Source organism: Lathamus discolor, chromosome 6 (assembly GCF_037157495.1).
Source record: "Lathamus discolor isolate bLatDis1 chromosome 6, bLatDis1.hap1, whole genome shotgun sequence".
NCBI lineage: Eukaryota > Metazoa > Chordata > Aves > Psittaciformes > Psittacidae > Lathamus > Lathamus discolor.
In genome coordinates this window covers 10,314,376-10,331,105 of record NC_088889.1, presented here as the reverse complement: position 1 = coordinate 10,331,105, position 16,730 = coordinate 10,314,376, and the positions used below count along the sequence as shown (strand labels likewise).

At 37.7% G+C, this 16,730-nt stretch overlaps 1 protein-coding gene across 1 annotated transcript in view; it reads right to left on the bottom strand.

Moving 5' to 3' along the window:
• Positions 1 to 16,730, bottom strand: part of STARD9 (StAR related lipid transfer domain containing 9) — a 106,891-nt gene that overhangs the window by 38,111 nt on the left and 52,050 nt on the right. Inside the window, exons 8-18 of the mRNA XM_065682715.1 lie at positions 12,858 to 12,927; positions 10,071 to 10,143; positions 9,115 to 9,182; positions 8,065 to 8,162; positions 7,656 to 7,856; positions 7,156 to 7,253; positions 6,283 to 6,360; positions 5,387 to 5,461; positions 4,511 to 4,690; positions 1,490 to 1,541; positions 459 to 596 (exon numbers count right to left, since the gene is read on the bottom strand). Of these exons, the coding sequence (XP_065538787.1) occupies positions 459 to 596; positions 1,490 to 1,541; positions 4,511 to 4,690; positions 5,387 to 5,461; positions 6,283 to 6,360; positions 7,156 to 7,253; positions 7,656 to 7,856; positions 8,065 to 8,162; positions 9,115 to 9,182; positions 10,071 to 10,143; positions 12,858 to 12,927 (1,131 nt within the window). The remainder of the gene's footprint in view (positions 1 to 458; positions 597 to 1,489; positions 1,542 to 4,510; positions 4,691 to 5,386; positions 5,462 to 6,282; positions 6,361 to 7,155; positions 7,254 to 7,655; positions 7,857 to 8,064; positions 8,163 to 9,114; positions 9,183 to 10,070; positions 10,144 to 12,857; positions 12,928 to 16,730) is intronic.

Genomic DNA, 16,730 nt, shown 5'->3' with positions numbered 1-16,730 from the left:
CCGTTTCATCTGAGCTCATTCACCATAGCCTATGACTCTGTGGCTAGTACCCTTCACCTAAACACACTCTGGAAAAGTTGAAGGGGATTTCAACCATGTTACATACTGTCAAAAACCCCACCAGTGGTCAGCTAGCTTTGAGCCAGTCTCTACTGCTTTCGATAACAGCACCTTTGACTACAGGTCTTTGCTTTTCAGAAAGCTACAGACTACTGCTACCAAGAGGTCTTAATATTCTTAATATTGTCACCTATGTCTTCGTTTTACTTTCTGTGGGATGCTTAATTTATTTGTCCCAGTCTAGAAGTTCTAGCCATGGATCAAAGAATATGGTGCTAGACAGCAGTAGGAGATTGCTGCCTAGGTCTTAGATCTGGATAAGTGCCATAAATCCTAGTCTCTAAACTCCAGTGGTAAGATGATTATAATGCAGCATTCAGAGAAAAAGCAAGCCTTACCTTGTGACAGACGACATGATCCAGTGACTTCACATCCATTCACAGTGCAGTGTGCCCCCTGAACTGGTCGCAGTGTCACAATCCCAGAGTTGTTGTCTATCATACAATGATCCCTTTCAATCCACTGTCCCTGCAAAACTACCATGTATAGATTTGGTTTACCTCTCCTGTTTGATGGGGTTGGTTTGCACTATTTTCCTCAGAATGAAGTACCATACACTCTTTGACACTATGACTGCACACTTCGTACCTCAGAGGTGCAGAACAAGGAGATTAAATAGTCTTGATTCCTATCCAATAACCCAATATCACAGAAAAAATGTACTTGATCAAAAATGGTGAGATTGATCTTTCAGAGTATTTCTGATTCTGGAAGATTATAAACTACTTTCTGATTTGTGAGCTCATGTGCAAATTCTTCTGTTGTGCTGAATTTTCTTATTGCTATTATGGCCTTTATTATTTATATTTTACTAACCTATTGGCAGAAAATAATCAAACTTTACCAAACTTAGCAGAGCTAACCAAAGCTGAGATTCCACAAAGATTCCTATTTCGGTATAAAGTTTCAACTATCATCATTTGTTAAAGTTAAGAGCAGGAATGAAATGCAATAAAAAATATTCTGAATCATTTGGATTTTATACCTAAAATACTCTGCCCAAGTAGAGCTGAAAAGTATTTTTAATGTCTCATGATGACTTGTGCCACTAGTTTTGGATAGATCATAAGAAGATTTCCATGCTGGATGAAGGTATTCTTAAACTTTACTGTAGCATTTCACAAGTGGGAAGAAAATTCTGAAGAGATCTCAAATCAGAGAATGCCACTGGCTTTTTTACCTTTTAAACAAAACCAAAAATAACTGAAAGATTTTAGCCAACTTAGAACAATTATTCTTTTGTACTCACCTTCTCCTACAAAGAAAGCTGACAAACCAATATATTACCTAGCTATTACGCACGACAAATGTAAACCTTTTGGTTTGACCAGATCATATCATAAAATAACTTGTAATATAATTCTCTTACCAATGTCTTGATCTTGGTCTGAATCACTTCTTCCAATTTTGGTTGTTCCTTCCTAAAATGAGGAAAGAACTAATTTAAAAGTAGGTTACTGAAAGTGTATTATATATAATAATTAAAAAAACTTTGGTAGAGCATCTTAGCAAATACATGAAATAAATCACCTGCGAATTACTGAATTGTTCAGAGTGAACTCTATCTACTGCTTTGCAATACTTCAGCCTGCTGTCCCCTATAGTGATGCTATTACTTCTTATCCTGTAGCTATGTCAGATTCTCCTATTCTGATTCCAGTAGACGAAGTAACTCCCAGAGGATGATTTTTGGACTGTGCTTGATAAAATGTTTTGAATATGAACACACATTCTGATGCTTTGAACTTTTACAGTGAGACTTATGTATCCAGAAATGAGATAATTCTTTTCATAAATAACCACATAGGAAGAAAGAAGTTGCAAAATTATTTGGGTAACTGGGCTTTTCAGATACAAAAGTAATAGAATTCCTGTTTTTTAAGGGAACTTTAATAGATCATGAATTCTTCAAACTACTAAACAAGAATCTCTTTTCCGAAACTTAAATGACATTTATTGAAAGTCATCTTGGCAATTATGTTATGGTATATGTGCAAGTCCCTGAACTCGAAGATTCAACAACTTCAAAGAAAAGCTCTTACTTCTTGCCTAGGAAAAATAGTCTCCGGACCAAGCAGGCTCAAAGCATATTATGGGCCGGTGACAGAACAGAGACAGTATTCTTGAGGTACAGTGCAAATATCAATAAAGAGTCATTTAAAATTATAAGAAAAAATACTCCCCAAAATCAATTAATTTGCCACATGTAATGTAAAAATCAATTAATTTGCCACTGGTAATGTTCCATTACCAGTTCTATCTTCTTCCTTAGGAAAATAAAGCAAGATCATTTCCCAGCTCTGAAGAGACACTACACTTGATTATTGTAAACTGATTAGTGAAGGTGCTCTAAAACGACTTTAGTGGCAACTCTTTCAGTCTTACTAAGATTAGTTATGGTCACTAAACTACTTGATTTTTGTGCTCTAATTAGAATAAATTGAACATGCCTTCTGATCCAAGCATATTATAGCCCTGATTTAAAGATTAAGCAAGAAATAATCAGAACCCTGAAGACTGGGAAAAAGGGTGTTGTGCATTACTGTAAGACAATGCAGTTACAGGTAATTATGAGTAAATAACAGTAGTTTTGTGCACTAGAGGGAAATGGAATTATTATCATTCAGTTCCTCACAGAGCTCAGCTGTCTGGGCCAACTAACAGACCTCTTGTAATACAAACCCTGCTTAGACACCCTTGCCAAAAAGACTGAAATCTGGATTGTGCCCAGTGACCCTGCTTTGAAGTAATTATCAAGTTAGATATCAGCTTAATGTTCAGGGGACTGAACACAAAATACCCACCTGGCTTTGCCACAACTTTAAGAAAACTTACAATCCATATTGCCTTTGTCTCACTTCACACAATCAAGTGAGTTAACAACATGTATTTTAGACAAAGAGAAGTAAACCAACTCCTAAAAGTCTTCTTTACCAATTATATTCTTGACTAAGAAAGAAATATTTATTGTAATTTCAAAAGAAACTTTTTTTCCAATGTACTGAACTAACTCTTTGCTAACACAGTTTAATTCAGAAAAGTATATTGCAGCAGTATTGGCTCACGAAATTCACAATAGTATCACAGCTGGTGAAGTGCTTCTGTAAGAGTTTAAGTACCATTAAAAACTACAGCTGAGAAGAAGAGGACAGATACAACACAAGCTAACAAAATCAACTTAAAGAAGACAACAAAACAAAACCTGCCAAAACCCAGGTCCATGTTGGTTTCAATTTTTCAAATGCGATTACTTAGCTAATAACTTAAATATTTATACTCATTCCTAATTTGAGTATTCTACCTGAAAAAGTGAAAGACAATTCAGATGACGTGAACTCACAACTTCATCTCAACATATTGAGGTACATCTTCGGATCTTTTGAAGTGCTTTTACACTGTTCCCCTCTTCTGCAGCATTTCCTGTCTAAGTGTAGAATTCCCAAGGCACATTACAAAACCATGAAGAATGAGACTGCTATCCCCTTCAGTTTTGGGGATACTCCAACTTTCAAAAGTTTTTCAAGTATATCTATCTTTTTCTAAAACAAATCCCGTATTTTTAAACTATGCTAAAAGCTCAGTGAAATTACAGGGAAAACACAATTTTTTGTTAACGAAAGCCAGGAAAAAAAAAAAAGAACAGACCTAAGAAGGGTTTCTTCAGCATAAGCACAGCATTGATTAGTGCAATTAAGAACTTGGCATATCGAGACACTAAAAGCATAACAAAATGTTTATTCTACATGATCTGAAAGCTGCTGCCACGACTTCTCTCTAGAAGTGCAATGTGAAGTCCTGTTATATGCTGAAGCCCTAATATGTAAGGAACCACTAATGTTTTACCTTCTTGCTGTTCAGATGAAGGTAATAGACACCAGAGTCTAAAAGATGCAAAGCGCAAAGAAAAGAAAAGGCAGCATCTAGGAGCAAAGAAAGAGGGGACAAAGATGTTAGTGTGACAGACAGACACTATTGACTTCAGAAGGTGACCCTTCAAATGAGGTTTCTCTATTAATAATAATAAATATCTGCAAATTACTTAAGGTGGTGTCAAAATTAGTATGTTTAACGTTAACATAGGATTTGAGTAGTTCGAGTTGCATGCTGATCAGCTCTAGATATTATTACTTGGTCCCTAATTGTTACCTGGTATGATTTCTTTGTGCTGGCATGAGAAAAATCAGTAAGTCTTCTCTTTCAACATGATAAAGAAAAACATGATTTCCATTTCAAATAGGAAAAAAACCAACCTTATCCCTAAATAGTATTGAGTAGCACAAAACCTAGATTTGGATTAAGATACTTTATTAGCAGACAGATCATAGAACAGAGACACAATTTTCAACTATATTTAACACATTTTTTGCTCAGTATGACCTCAGTATCTCACCCTGAGATGATATAGCACTACTCCTGTGCTGAGGATATCATCATCCATGGCCATTAGATGAGGTAAACTAGAATCTATTGTTACTCCAGCTTTTTTTTTGTTGATATCCACACTGTATTCTTCCATGATGGCTTTCATGTCTGTCCACTTGCTTGTCCAATCTTTGGTCAACTGCTCAATCTTAAAGAATAGAAAAGAAAGCTATTTCACTTACTAAGCAAGTTAATTTTTCTCATACAAAAATTTCTTCAGAACATTTTTTTTTTTCAGTTACTGGATTCAAAATTCTTTCACCAGTGGCAATGCAGGTGTATTTATAATTGCAATACATTTCTGTAGCAACAAAAAAAAATCAGGCAGAAACTGTACTACCACCTAGTGAAGCAGTTTTAATCTATTGAAAACTCATTCCCAGAATGTAAGAAAGATGTATGATCATGCAAACTAGTTATTTTGCCTGTCTTTAAGCAAATCTTGACATTAAGATTTCCAAAACCTTTCCAGGTCACCAGTGATCAAATCTCAGTAAGTTGGTGACTGTACAATAATTTTCTTTGAATAAACTTGGGGGCTTTAATATTAGAAGAGCTCTGTATAATTATTTACTGGGATATGTCAAGACAGCTTTCAAACAAGGAGTAGATTTTGCAGACTTAGTGATACGCAATTGACAGTATCACATCAAGGACATGCGACTTTCACAACAAATTGGTAGAGAGCACCCAACGTGCATTAAGGATGGCAGTTGCCTGCATATTCAGAGCAAACAGGAAAGAATTAGGACAAAAACATTTTCAGATTTCAGAACTATAGCAATGCTTTTCCCCCAAAACCAGTGAACCAGGAGAGTTACAGCATCAAATAGCTCATACACACCTTCATTTCATTCTGAAGAACCAGCTCGGTCAGATTTCCATCCCTGTCATCACTCCAAGAAGGACTGGAATTCCTCTGTACAAACAACAGCCACCAAGACCTACATGTTAATTACCTTATCCACAACTGGCAGGCATGTTCTTTCACTCCAGGATTTCAAGGACATGAATTCAGCAGAAGCAAAGACAAAATACACAAATGTTTGATGCTGCCTTCTAGCATCTAGCCTACACATCTCTAGGTATGGCATGCAAGTTCCTGTGAAAAATTGGTGAAAGTGCAAATAGAGAGATAATTCTGTGTAAATAAATCCTGGACTGTAGTTCCAGTCTCTCCCAAAAAAACACGCTCTTTCCCATGGCATGGAAAAAAAAGGTGCTATTATTATTCCAAAGGAGGAAAACAGAGTTTCAGCTATTTTGTGAGGGCGTACAACTTCATTTGGGGTCAAAATGTGTAGGAAAGGTGAAACCTCCAAAATACTGTTGAGGTCTATTATTTCACTTTTTGGGGGAAGGAGGCTTGTAACAAGTCTGGCAGGGAAATCACATCAAAGCTTAATATCTTGTACTGTCTTGGTGCTTTCATATCCCTACAAATAAAATACTTCTATTTCATGATATTTCTGGACAACAACACCAGCTGCCTCCACGAAAGGCAAGAAAATCCTTCCTAATCGTTACACAAATGCTTATCATTCAGGATTATCAATATAATAGAAAAAAGTGAATTGACAGAAATGCAGTTAGCCTTATAAACACTGTGAAATCACACAGAACAGTTTAATTTCTCTCCAGTTACAATAAACATGCTAAGGTAAGCAGGTAAGACAAAGTAAGTGACTGTAGCTACATAAAGCTTGATTAGAGCTCCAGCTGGGAAGTATTCCTACGTACCAGTTCAAAGCTCATCAGCATAGTTTTCAACCTATCAATTTCTTCTCGTAGTTCTCTGATCAGTTTTACATTTGCATCCTGAAACATTGAGACACAGATGTTGGAAAAATCATTCTTAAAAAAATTCTAGCAAAAGAAATCAATGCAGAGCTGTTCCAAGCCCTGGGAGGAGAGGAGAACAAGCACACTCAAGCAGTGCTCCTTGCTCCATCCACCCTGCCAGGCCCTTGGAATGTACTGCCTAGGGACAGGTGCTTCCCATTTTTGATAGGTTTTTTTCCCCCATAAACTCTGTTCCATCTCTTTTCTGAACACAGACATAACGTAATATTTGTTCCCATTATAAGAATAGCTGGGTACATCACTACTTGTATGGATTTATCTTCAAAATAGGTCAGAAAAATGCTGTTATTTCTCTCATGCAGAGGACAGAACCAGACTAGAGGAGACTAAGTGAGAATGTCACCAACCATGATACTAAAAGCCCTTCTAATTGACACACAAAGCATTTCCTGCTTGTTTATGTGGAGACATTTATCTCACTTTCACTGTAAGCATCTCTGCACAGGCAGTTTCTGGAGACCGGCTTTTTGCAGACAGTTCAGGGAAACTCTTCAGTCAAAGAGTCAACTTTCTCTCAACTGCCAGTGACACTTTGGCTCCGGTTGGTTTACAGTGAGGGGAAGAAGGCAACTAGCTGAAGGGATGGAGTCAAGGATCTCGCACGGGCTTTCTGTAACATCCAGGGTCCTATTTAGCTCCCATTAACATGGGAAAAAGGAGTATGAATCTTACTGAGAGTGCAGATACAGCAAATAAACAAATAATACACAGAACAAAAGAGAAAATGAAATGCAGAACTCAAAGCCTCACCTCATTCACTCTGGGCTTGTTAACAATATTTTTGGCATTTGAAGCATATCTCAAGGTACTCATGGTCTCGTTGTAGCTGGAGCTGGCAGGAGAGATAGCTACAGACAGAAAACAAATAGAAAAGAAATAGTATTTTAAAAAGTAACCAGTTTAACCCATCACTTCTGAAAAAGGTGGATTTTTTTTAGTCTTGCTTCTTTAAAAAACAAACCCAAAAATATCCTTAAGGATATTTCATCAAGCCCATAGAAAATGTCTTCTCAAGATTGTATTTATAATTGAATAACATGCTTTAAACCAAAGCTATGATCTTGGAAAGTCTTTAAGCTTAAATTCATGCACAATCAGCATGCCTTCTCATTTTCTTGAGTATCCTATGAAGTATTTATGAAAACGAAGGACAGATCCTAAGATATACCTGTCTTCTCACTGGAGTAGAGATGTATTTTAAGCAGGTAATGTAGTGCAAAATCCTAGCAGGGAATAGAAACCATACTCACTGGCAATCATAATGGTCTTGGAGTTGCCCCCCAGACTGTCCTTCAGAAGCCAGGTGAGGATGGAGTCACGGTACGGGATGTAAGCCGGTCGCCTGGTCCCACTGATGCTGCTTGTGGAAGGACTGTCTGCATGACTGCTGTCCCCTTCACTTGTTATGGTGTTTATGCTCTGACAGCTGCTGAACATCTGTGAATTTTGTGCTGAAGGAGAAACACCACAGAGCTCAGGAAAGGAGTTTCCTTTTTCTATTTAATTTTCTTAGATATTATTACAGTTTATGTAGATGCCACACAGCTGTTCTGCTCAGCTTTTTGTTGTAAATATAGAGAAACATTAAGACACAACACATGGTGAGGGAGTCCTAGGCTTTTATCACTACCCTTCAATATAAAGAACTACTGTGCTTACCTAAAGTGGAGATGACAATTCCAAGTGTAACTAATGACTTGTTAATATTGGCACCTTCGGTAATACGATCTTTACAGTAACTGGGATCAGCTCTTTCACTGTAGCACACATGCATGTAAAAGACAGGGCAAACCAAACAAAAATGCTTAATTATTAACACAAAATCAATATGAAAACATTATGTATTTTCCTGACATACAAGAAAACAGAAATTGAAAGTCTTGGAATTAAAACCCATATGCTTTGAATAATTTATATTGCGCTCTGGCTCAGAAAGTCCTAACAGCCATGAGCAAAGGTCATTGGCATGAACTACTGTTAAACATCCATCAAAACATGAATTTAAGCCTGAACTAGGCAACCTAATCATAGGTGCTCTGAATTAAAAAAACCACCAACATATATTTACAACTCTGCAAGTCTAGACTGGCTCTGTGCAGAAGTCTGCATATCCCCTCAGTAGTACTTCCTCTGTTCAGCCGTACATGGCAATTTACATTCTTGAGAAAGAAAAATGTCTTGTTCTCCAACTGTTCTATAACTCTTCCTTCTGTTCTCTGTCACATCCAGCATAACCCCATGTTCCTCACTGAAATGCACAGCTAAGATCAGAGACTTAAAGATTTTGGAACATGAACATAAGCAGTGAGATATGACTATTTAATCCTGCCCATGCTAGGCAGCCATGAGGAATACATCCCTTTTTTTCCTCTCTCTTTTCAAGCTCAGATTTGATAATTCCACCAAGAGCTACTAGAATATCCACTTAACAAGAATACAGGGTTGAATGGGATTACTTAAATGTATGCAACAGCACAGTACTGGATCTTGAGACCCAGGAACTCCCTTCCCCAATGAAATCCAATATCCAATGCACAAGAACAGAGACAGAGATAATAGATGACAGAGACAGCTCAATATTCCTTGTTACTGTATACAAAAGTCAGGCTTATTGTTACTTTAATGAAATTTTAAAATATTAAATTTCATCCTTTAGGCAGTACCATCTTCAGAGAAAATTACCTGTTTGACCTTCAGTATGTTAATTACCTGCCTGCAAGGTCCACTAAATTGATCTTGCTTGCAATTTCAGAGGGGAGATTATTCTCCAATATAGCCTAAAGACAAAAATGTAAATAAGGAAGATTATTCCTCTTAATTAATGAAAATAAAATAGATGTGTTCATTTGTTTGAAACTGGGTTGTACATGACTGTCTCACTGCCTTTCTTTGTGACCTTGACCCATTGACTATGCTCAAACCATTAACTCAACAGCTTTCTCACCCAGCAGAGAAACTACCCTCTTATGCCGATTTCCTCTTGAGAAAAAAACCTTACTGCCTAGCGACTGTGAAAGGCTTTCTTGTAGATCTTGCAGTTATTTTCCACTAATGTATTCCAAAGGTCTTTTGTGAAACTACTGAAAAATAGCCCAAAATGTTCTGTGATTACAGGATGTTAGAAGTGTGAGATAGAAAAGGTCTATTGGACCACTGAACGACTTCCCTGCCAGGGAAGGATATAATTCCTCCAGAGAAAGGGTGCATTGTCTCTGGGAGAGTAGTGGATGCCAAATGCTAAAGAGATGAGCACATCTGAAAAGCTGGACAGATACAAAATTTTGGTGTTAAACTAATGTCATATTTCAATTAAGGATCCTAAACATAATATAACTTCAAACATATTCACATGTAATTTTCACAGCATCCTAGAATGGGTATTACATTTCAAAGGGCTGATTAAAACTCCAAACATTTCTTTTTACAGGATCTTTGGCATAACTTCTGACTATAAGCTTGCATAAAAGAACAAGAATACCTCAGTAAACACTCAACACATCAAGCCGCCTAGGAAGTGTAACACATCTGCAGTGTGATCCAAAGGAAATAAGTAACAGCTTCTACAGAGATTATTATAAAGTGCAAAACAGTGAGGAGTAAACAATACACAACACATTGAACAATGCTTTTTGAGAGCAAAGGAAACTGGATTATTTTTAGCTAACCTGAGTGTACTGGATGGTGAAGATAGCATGGGATCTGCTGCTAGCATTGTGAATATGTGTAGCTGCTGTGATTCTAGAAAGAAGAACAAACCATTCAGTTACAAAGGTTTATTTCCCTGTATTCAGGAAAAGCAAAAATAACAGCAGAAATGAAGACAAAGGAACATGAAACTTGGAGACTATGGTAGACTGTATTCTTGGATCTGATCACAGTGTTTGGCAGAAGACCTGGAAGGGCAGAAACTAAGGGTCAGTTGGAGGTGGTTTTGTCCATCAGCAGCACTCTGAAGAAGTGTCTTAAAGCACCTTTATAGCACAACTCTAAAGTGTTGTGTAAGGTAGAATACAGCAGAGAAGTACAGTCAGCAATGGCATCACACAGCTCACCCGCAACACCACTGAATATACTGGCCCAGTACATTTTCTCCATATTGTCCCCATGTGCAGCCTTTAGTATCAGTTTTCCCAAGCTTGCCCTCAACAACAGCAGGCAATGTTAGTAGTGCAGACAAGGACTGTGGAACCATGGTTTTGTATTGAACCCAGCTGTCAAGAGTCCCGCTGACCAGTTGCACTAGACAGCAGAGAGCTTGCAGCTGTGTGTATACTGCTGAGCATCAGACACAGGAGGCCAAAACCAGGACTCTCCTCCCTATTGCACTCTGCTTCCTACACCTTCACAGCCACATAAACAGGCACTGCCAAAAACTACAGGCAGTCTAGTGCTTCATGGTCATGTGTTAGCCTATGCTGAGGAAGCAAGAGAACATGAACTAGTCTCCAGATGTTGGAGGAGGAAGGCAAACAACTGTGTGAAGGGCAGAAGACAAAACACAGCTCTACAGAGAGCAGAGAATATAAAGGAACAGCACTGAAGTTTATAAAGCAAAAGAGAAAGTGCACCAGGATTTGGAGGAGGAAGTGTTAGTACTCACTCCTCACCTCTGACAACACTCGTAAGTAGAGGGCAAGTTCATATCTCAACTAATCACAACCCATGTGAGCATTTTTATGGGAGTATGTACGTGTTAGTTTTTTATATATTTCATTACGGCATGTAGTGCACGTTTTAATATCTTGAACTGCTCTAGTAGTATTATCTAGACTCATTGGTTGCTTAGCTTAACACAGCACGAGGGCTGTGCTTATGGAAATAGGGAAATTTGTATTTCCTGCATTTTGAAATTTTGTTCTTAAGCATTTGAGATAAGGTCTTGTAAAGTGTCAAGAGAAAAAATAACAGCACTGGGAGCAACAACAAAAATAATGACTGCCTATGGAAAATCGTGTTTGTTTATTTTCTAACAGACAGGTGCAGGCAGAGCAGGGCTGGAGATGGCCTGATAAAACCAACTGGTTGAAAATACACCCTCAATAAACTTTGCTTGTTGTTAGTACAGGAACTGCCTTCTCACCCATGAAAGGCACCACCCATGTTCAAGCAGAGCTTCCCATCCTGTATCTTTCCTGCATAGTCAGATTTGGAGCTGTCATATTCAGTTGGCATCATCTCTCAGACTGCAGGTGGTTTAAATTAGTTTGTTTGCATTTACAATGTGCTATTTCATAAAAATAAAGACTATAGGTAAACAGCAGTTTCCTGTATATTCCAAATAAGTTTTTGGAATGTTCCTCAAAAAAAGACAACACTCCTTGGTTTCATGCAAGTGACAAAGTTTGAAACTTCAACATCACAAAACCACACAAAATACTGAACCTCTGATTTTGTTTTCTCTACATCTATTTCCTTAGCAATGAGACAACTTGGGATTTTGGTGTTAGTCTGAAAAAGACTTGCATTTAGAAGAATTTCATTTACTGATTGCTACAAGCAGAAGCAGCAAAACTCAGTCCTGCTGTATATTCTGTTTTTGTGATAATGCAGCTTAGTTTTTATTTACTTCTCAGCATCACTGGCATTCTAAAGTCTTGACTTCTTTTATGATAAGACAATGAGACAACTTGGGATTTTGGTGTTAGTCTGAAAAAGACTTGCATTTAGAAGAATTTCATTTACTGATTGCTACAAGCAGAAGCAGCAAAACTCAGTCCTGCTGTATATTCTGTTTTTGTGATAATGCAGCTTAGTTTTTATTTACTTCTCAGCATCACTGGCATTCTAAAGTCTTGACTTCTTTTATGATAAGACTTAATATCAATTTTGGAACTGTGATTTGCATTTGGAGAATCCTTTACAGCAGTTGTACTGATATCCAAGGCTCTCTGGTGAAAAAGCAAAAAAGTGTCTTGACTAACGACAGCCAAAATCATTGGCTTCATTAGTAGTTCCCACAGTTCTCTCATAGCAAATGTGCATGACCTGTACTAAGAACTTAAATGCTTATGAAAATCAAACCAAATAATTACAAAACAAATACTTTTATAAATTAAATACAAATAAACTATCTTCTCAACAGTATTCAATCACTAAGTTACACTAACAAGTGAGTTGAAAGCCAAACAGTCTAAAGTGTCCCATGTAAGTGGAGAAGAAAAACTTAAGTCTGTTTACAGCAAATGTTTTCTCGGCATGCATTTTCTATCCCAGACAGATGGTGGAATTTTCTGGGTAAGTCAGCACTGGATCAGTTTTGAAGAAACAACTTCATGAGTACTTGTAGCTCTTACTGTGGATAATATGAGGGTATGTTACATCTTATGTGCACGTCATACACAGCATATTTCACATGCTATCATGAAAAGCATTGGCAACAGTCGGGAAAACAAACCTCAATGAAATCAACACATGGTGAAAGAAAGAAAGAGCTGGTTTGTTTTATAAAATACCTTTTAGCTATTCCTTCTTCTAGAAGTTCTACAACTTGCTTGTAGTCTGTAACTAAATGTTGCGTCAATCCTGTCAAAGATTTAAAAAGAGTTAAATGCATATTTTTTTTTCAGGAAGTTTCAACCAGTTTACCAACAACAGGAGCATAAGGATGTTGTGCTGGGAGGCCAGTCTTGCTACAAGTAGTCTTTCAACTAGAGTAATCATTGCATTTAAAAATAAGGTAAAACGATGCAGATAAAGTCCTTCAGATGCAGTGACATCACTATAAAAAATGCCTTTTGCCTTCAAAGCACAGGCCTTTTTACAACTTGTCAGCAGAAAAATGGTATATAAAAACAGTATGACTGAAACTCCGTGAGAAATTTTCAGCTATGTCACTGCTACTAATTGGTTACAGATTCTGTAAAGAAGCTTTCAGCCATTGCCTCTGGATAATGTCTCTGCTCACGCAACAGAATTAGCAACCAGCCCCTCAGAATATCTACCATTTACTCAACTAGGCTTCAGCCTGTAACTCATGAGTCTTCATGCTCTTTTCCCCTACAGCGGACATAAATAATGATACGAAACATCTGGCCTTTTCAGATCTCCTGCTTCCAGTTTTATATTTCTTTATTTGATTTTATTTTTAAGTGTGGAAAAAAAACCCAATAAAAGAAAATACTGCATTGAGAGCCTGCTGTGGTAGAGTGGTGGCTGTGACTAACAGGGCCCCAGAGGAGGGCAGTGTGCTGCTGCAGCACTGCCAGCCCCTTGCACAATGCAAATTCCAACAGACACACAAAATTAACCTCACGAGGCTTGTATTTCACAGAGATACAGTTTAATATGTCTCGTTTGCATTTTATGGTAATGATTAGTTATCACTGGTACTGCAGTGACTCCTAAAAAAACCACCTGAGCTGTGAAGCAAGTCTTTGTCTTAAGTACCTAATAAACCACTCCTCTGCATGATGTTTTACCTCACAGCTGGAATCCAGGGTTACTTCATCCCCCCATACTGATTTAGGTATCTGCCAGGGATGGGGCAGCCACAGCTTCTCAGGAACCTGTTCCAGTGCCTCACCACCCTCACAGTGAAGAACTTCTTCCTAATATCTAATCTAAACTTCTCCTGTTTAACTTTGAACTCATAACCCCTTGTCTTACTGCTACAGTCCCTGAGGAAGAGTCCCTCTCCAGCATCCTTATAGGCCCCCGTCAGACACTGGAAAGCTGCTATGAGGTCTCCATGCAGCTTCTCTTCCTCAGGCTGAACAATGGAATGAAATGAAAGCAAAATCTAAACCAAAGATGGGAATTTATTTTAGTCCGCAATACACATACAGAGAGGAGGGGGGAAATATTTTTGGATCACCCACACTTCAAAAAACTCTTAACTGCAGTGTGTATGCTACACACAGTATAGAATGATTCTCAAACAAAAGCATTTCTTCTGCTCTCTGGTGTCCCTTTACAATACATTCATTCCAGAAGGCATCACATTTTCCATTTGAGAAAGAGGCCCATTATTTTACCAACAGCACTGTGATCTTCAAAGCTCAGGGTATGGAAACTATCATATATTGTTTTCCCAGAGCCTTTTTCAGGGTTTCATTTAACTGAATAAAAATCCAGCTATAAAATGAAGGCATGGAAGAAATTCTTATGTACCTACATTTCCATAAGTACTGGAATAGTGAATCTAGCGAAACATTTAGTTTTTCAATAAGGCAAGTGAAACATTTTAAGTGTTTCTGAAAAGAAATGACAAAGTGTTCTGCTGACTGCAAGAAAAAGGAAGGTGACTTTCAAGTCCTATAGAAAGATCAAAAACACTTGCTCATCTAGAAATCTGCCTTGAAGTAAGAAAGGATCTCCTCAGAAGTCTGTCTCAGAGTAAGAAAATAGATTGCATCATTTCCTGGTTTAAGAGAGGCCGATTCCTTAACGGTGCAACCATCTGTGAGGGAGAAGTTTGAAATGATTCCAACCCAAAGCACTGAAACACTTTCAGCATTTTAAAGGCTACAATCTCGCAGCCTTTACGAGGAAAAATGATCGGCTGGAAACTATTCAAAATACTTGAGCTGGGACTTCCTGACTGGGCTTTGCAAACAGAAAATGGATTGCCAGAGCCATCTAAGCATCCTGAAAGGGGTTAAGTCTTCCCATTTTCCTCTTTGTCTGTTCTTCACCCAGTGCTAACTGTACTCTGGACATCACTGATAACAAACACATAACTAAAACTAATGGTACACTGGGAAGCTCCTGACCAAAATCAGCAAACCTTAAAATCACTGATGGCTTGCAAGAAGTATGATGCAAATAGAGATGCTAGCCCTTATCATACTGTATCTATGGGGAAATAACAGGAAATTTCTGAGCTTTGCTGATGTTCACCATTTTTATTTCTTCCATACATCAAACTGCCTGGAAGGAGAATAAAAACAAAATACAAAACAAGCTCCCCTTCTAGTAAGCTTGCTGACAATTCTGATCTCAGCCATCTAGCTATTGGAAACAATATACTTGCACGTACTCTGTCTGATGCTGCAGAGAGACTATATATAACACTGCCAAAGACGCCCTCAGCACATAGATGGCCCTTATTACAGAGATCAGTAGCTGCTGATTGCAGCAAAATATTACTGCAATTGAGAAGGGCATTTTGTACCAGTGTTGTCAAACACTTCATTTTCTGGAATCTGACATTAATAATATCCAGCTGACTGTACTCCTCACCTGCATTCAAAAGACCTCTGGACTTGCTCATTGCTGCTTACTTTTGATGCGAACTAATGAGTGCAGCTACAAAAGGAGCCACGTAATCACATCTTCTTTATTAGTCCCTCTCCCCAAAAAGCATCAAGAAAAGCAAACTGTTAATGCTCTTAATTGAACAAACTGTACATAAGCATGTTTATTTTTCAATATATACTTATATACACATACCTAAAAAAGAAAAACGCTAGGCCATCTGACTGTTGGTCTAAGCATCTAATTGACTTAACAGCATTTAATTATACCCTCTGATACCTTCAGCAGAGAAATTACTTCATTTTCCATGAATGCAATCAATTTTTCTAAAAATGCACATTTATCATTAAAATTAAAGGTTTTCTTACAGGCATTAGCATAATTATTTTTGGAAGCTGTCATAAGATACAGAGGTAGAGAATCTTCTAAAATATCCATGCTGCATTTGCAAATATGGCCAAAGCAGGCAAATATTATCTAGATTCATCTTTTTCCATTATCTTTTCACTCTTATTTTACAAAATCTAATCGATTGGGAAATTCTTCGGGATATTTCAGGACTGTAACATAGAATTGTTCCGCTTAAAGTTTTTAGTTGTGCCCAAAATCCTTATTCAAAAGGGGTAAATTTGAATTTAACCCTCCAAAAAACCAAAAAACAAACCACAACCAAACAAAACCCACAAACACAACAACAAACAAACAAAAAAACAGAACTGTAAAAGCAGTGATGGATTTGGCCTGGAAGGCTCCAGATGAAGACAAAATAGCGACAAAAGGCAAGCCAGCCCATTGGTAGAAGCTATAACTTCATTTTCTTCTAAAGCAGGGAAACTCAGTTATACGCAGCCAAAGAATCACTGGAGATACAAGGCCTCAGAAAAGGGATGGAAATTGCCAAGGAAGGAAGCAGTTTAAAGACCTTTTCTTGTGTGGTGAATGAGCAGCTGCTAAAGGAAAATAATTAGTATCTATACTCCACCAGCAATAGAGTTGTCCAATAACAAGCAGGTAGAAGGAATCTTGGAAAGACCTCAATAAAAGTCAAATGTCTACAAATCTGCTTTTCAAAGAATGATAAGTTTGCCATACTAATGAGACCATCAATTCATGTATTTTCCGACTCTCCT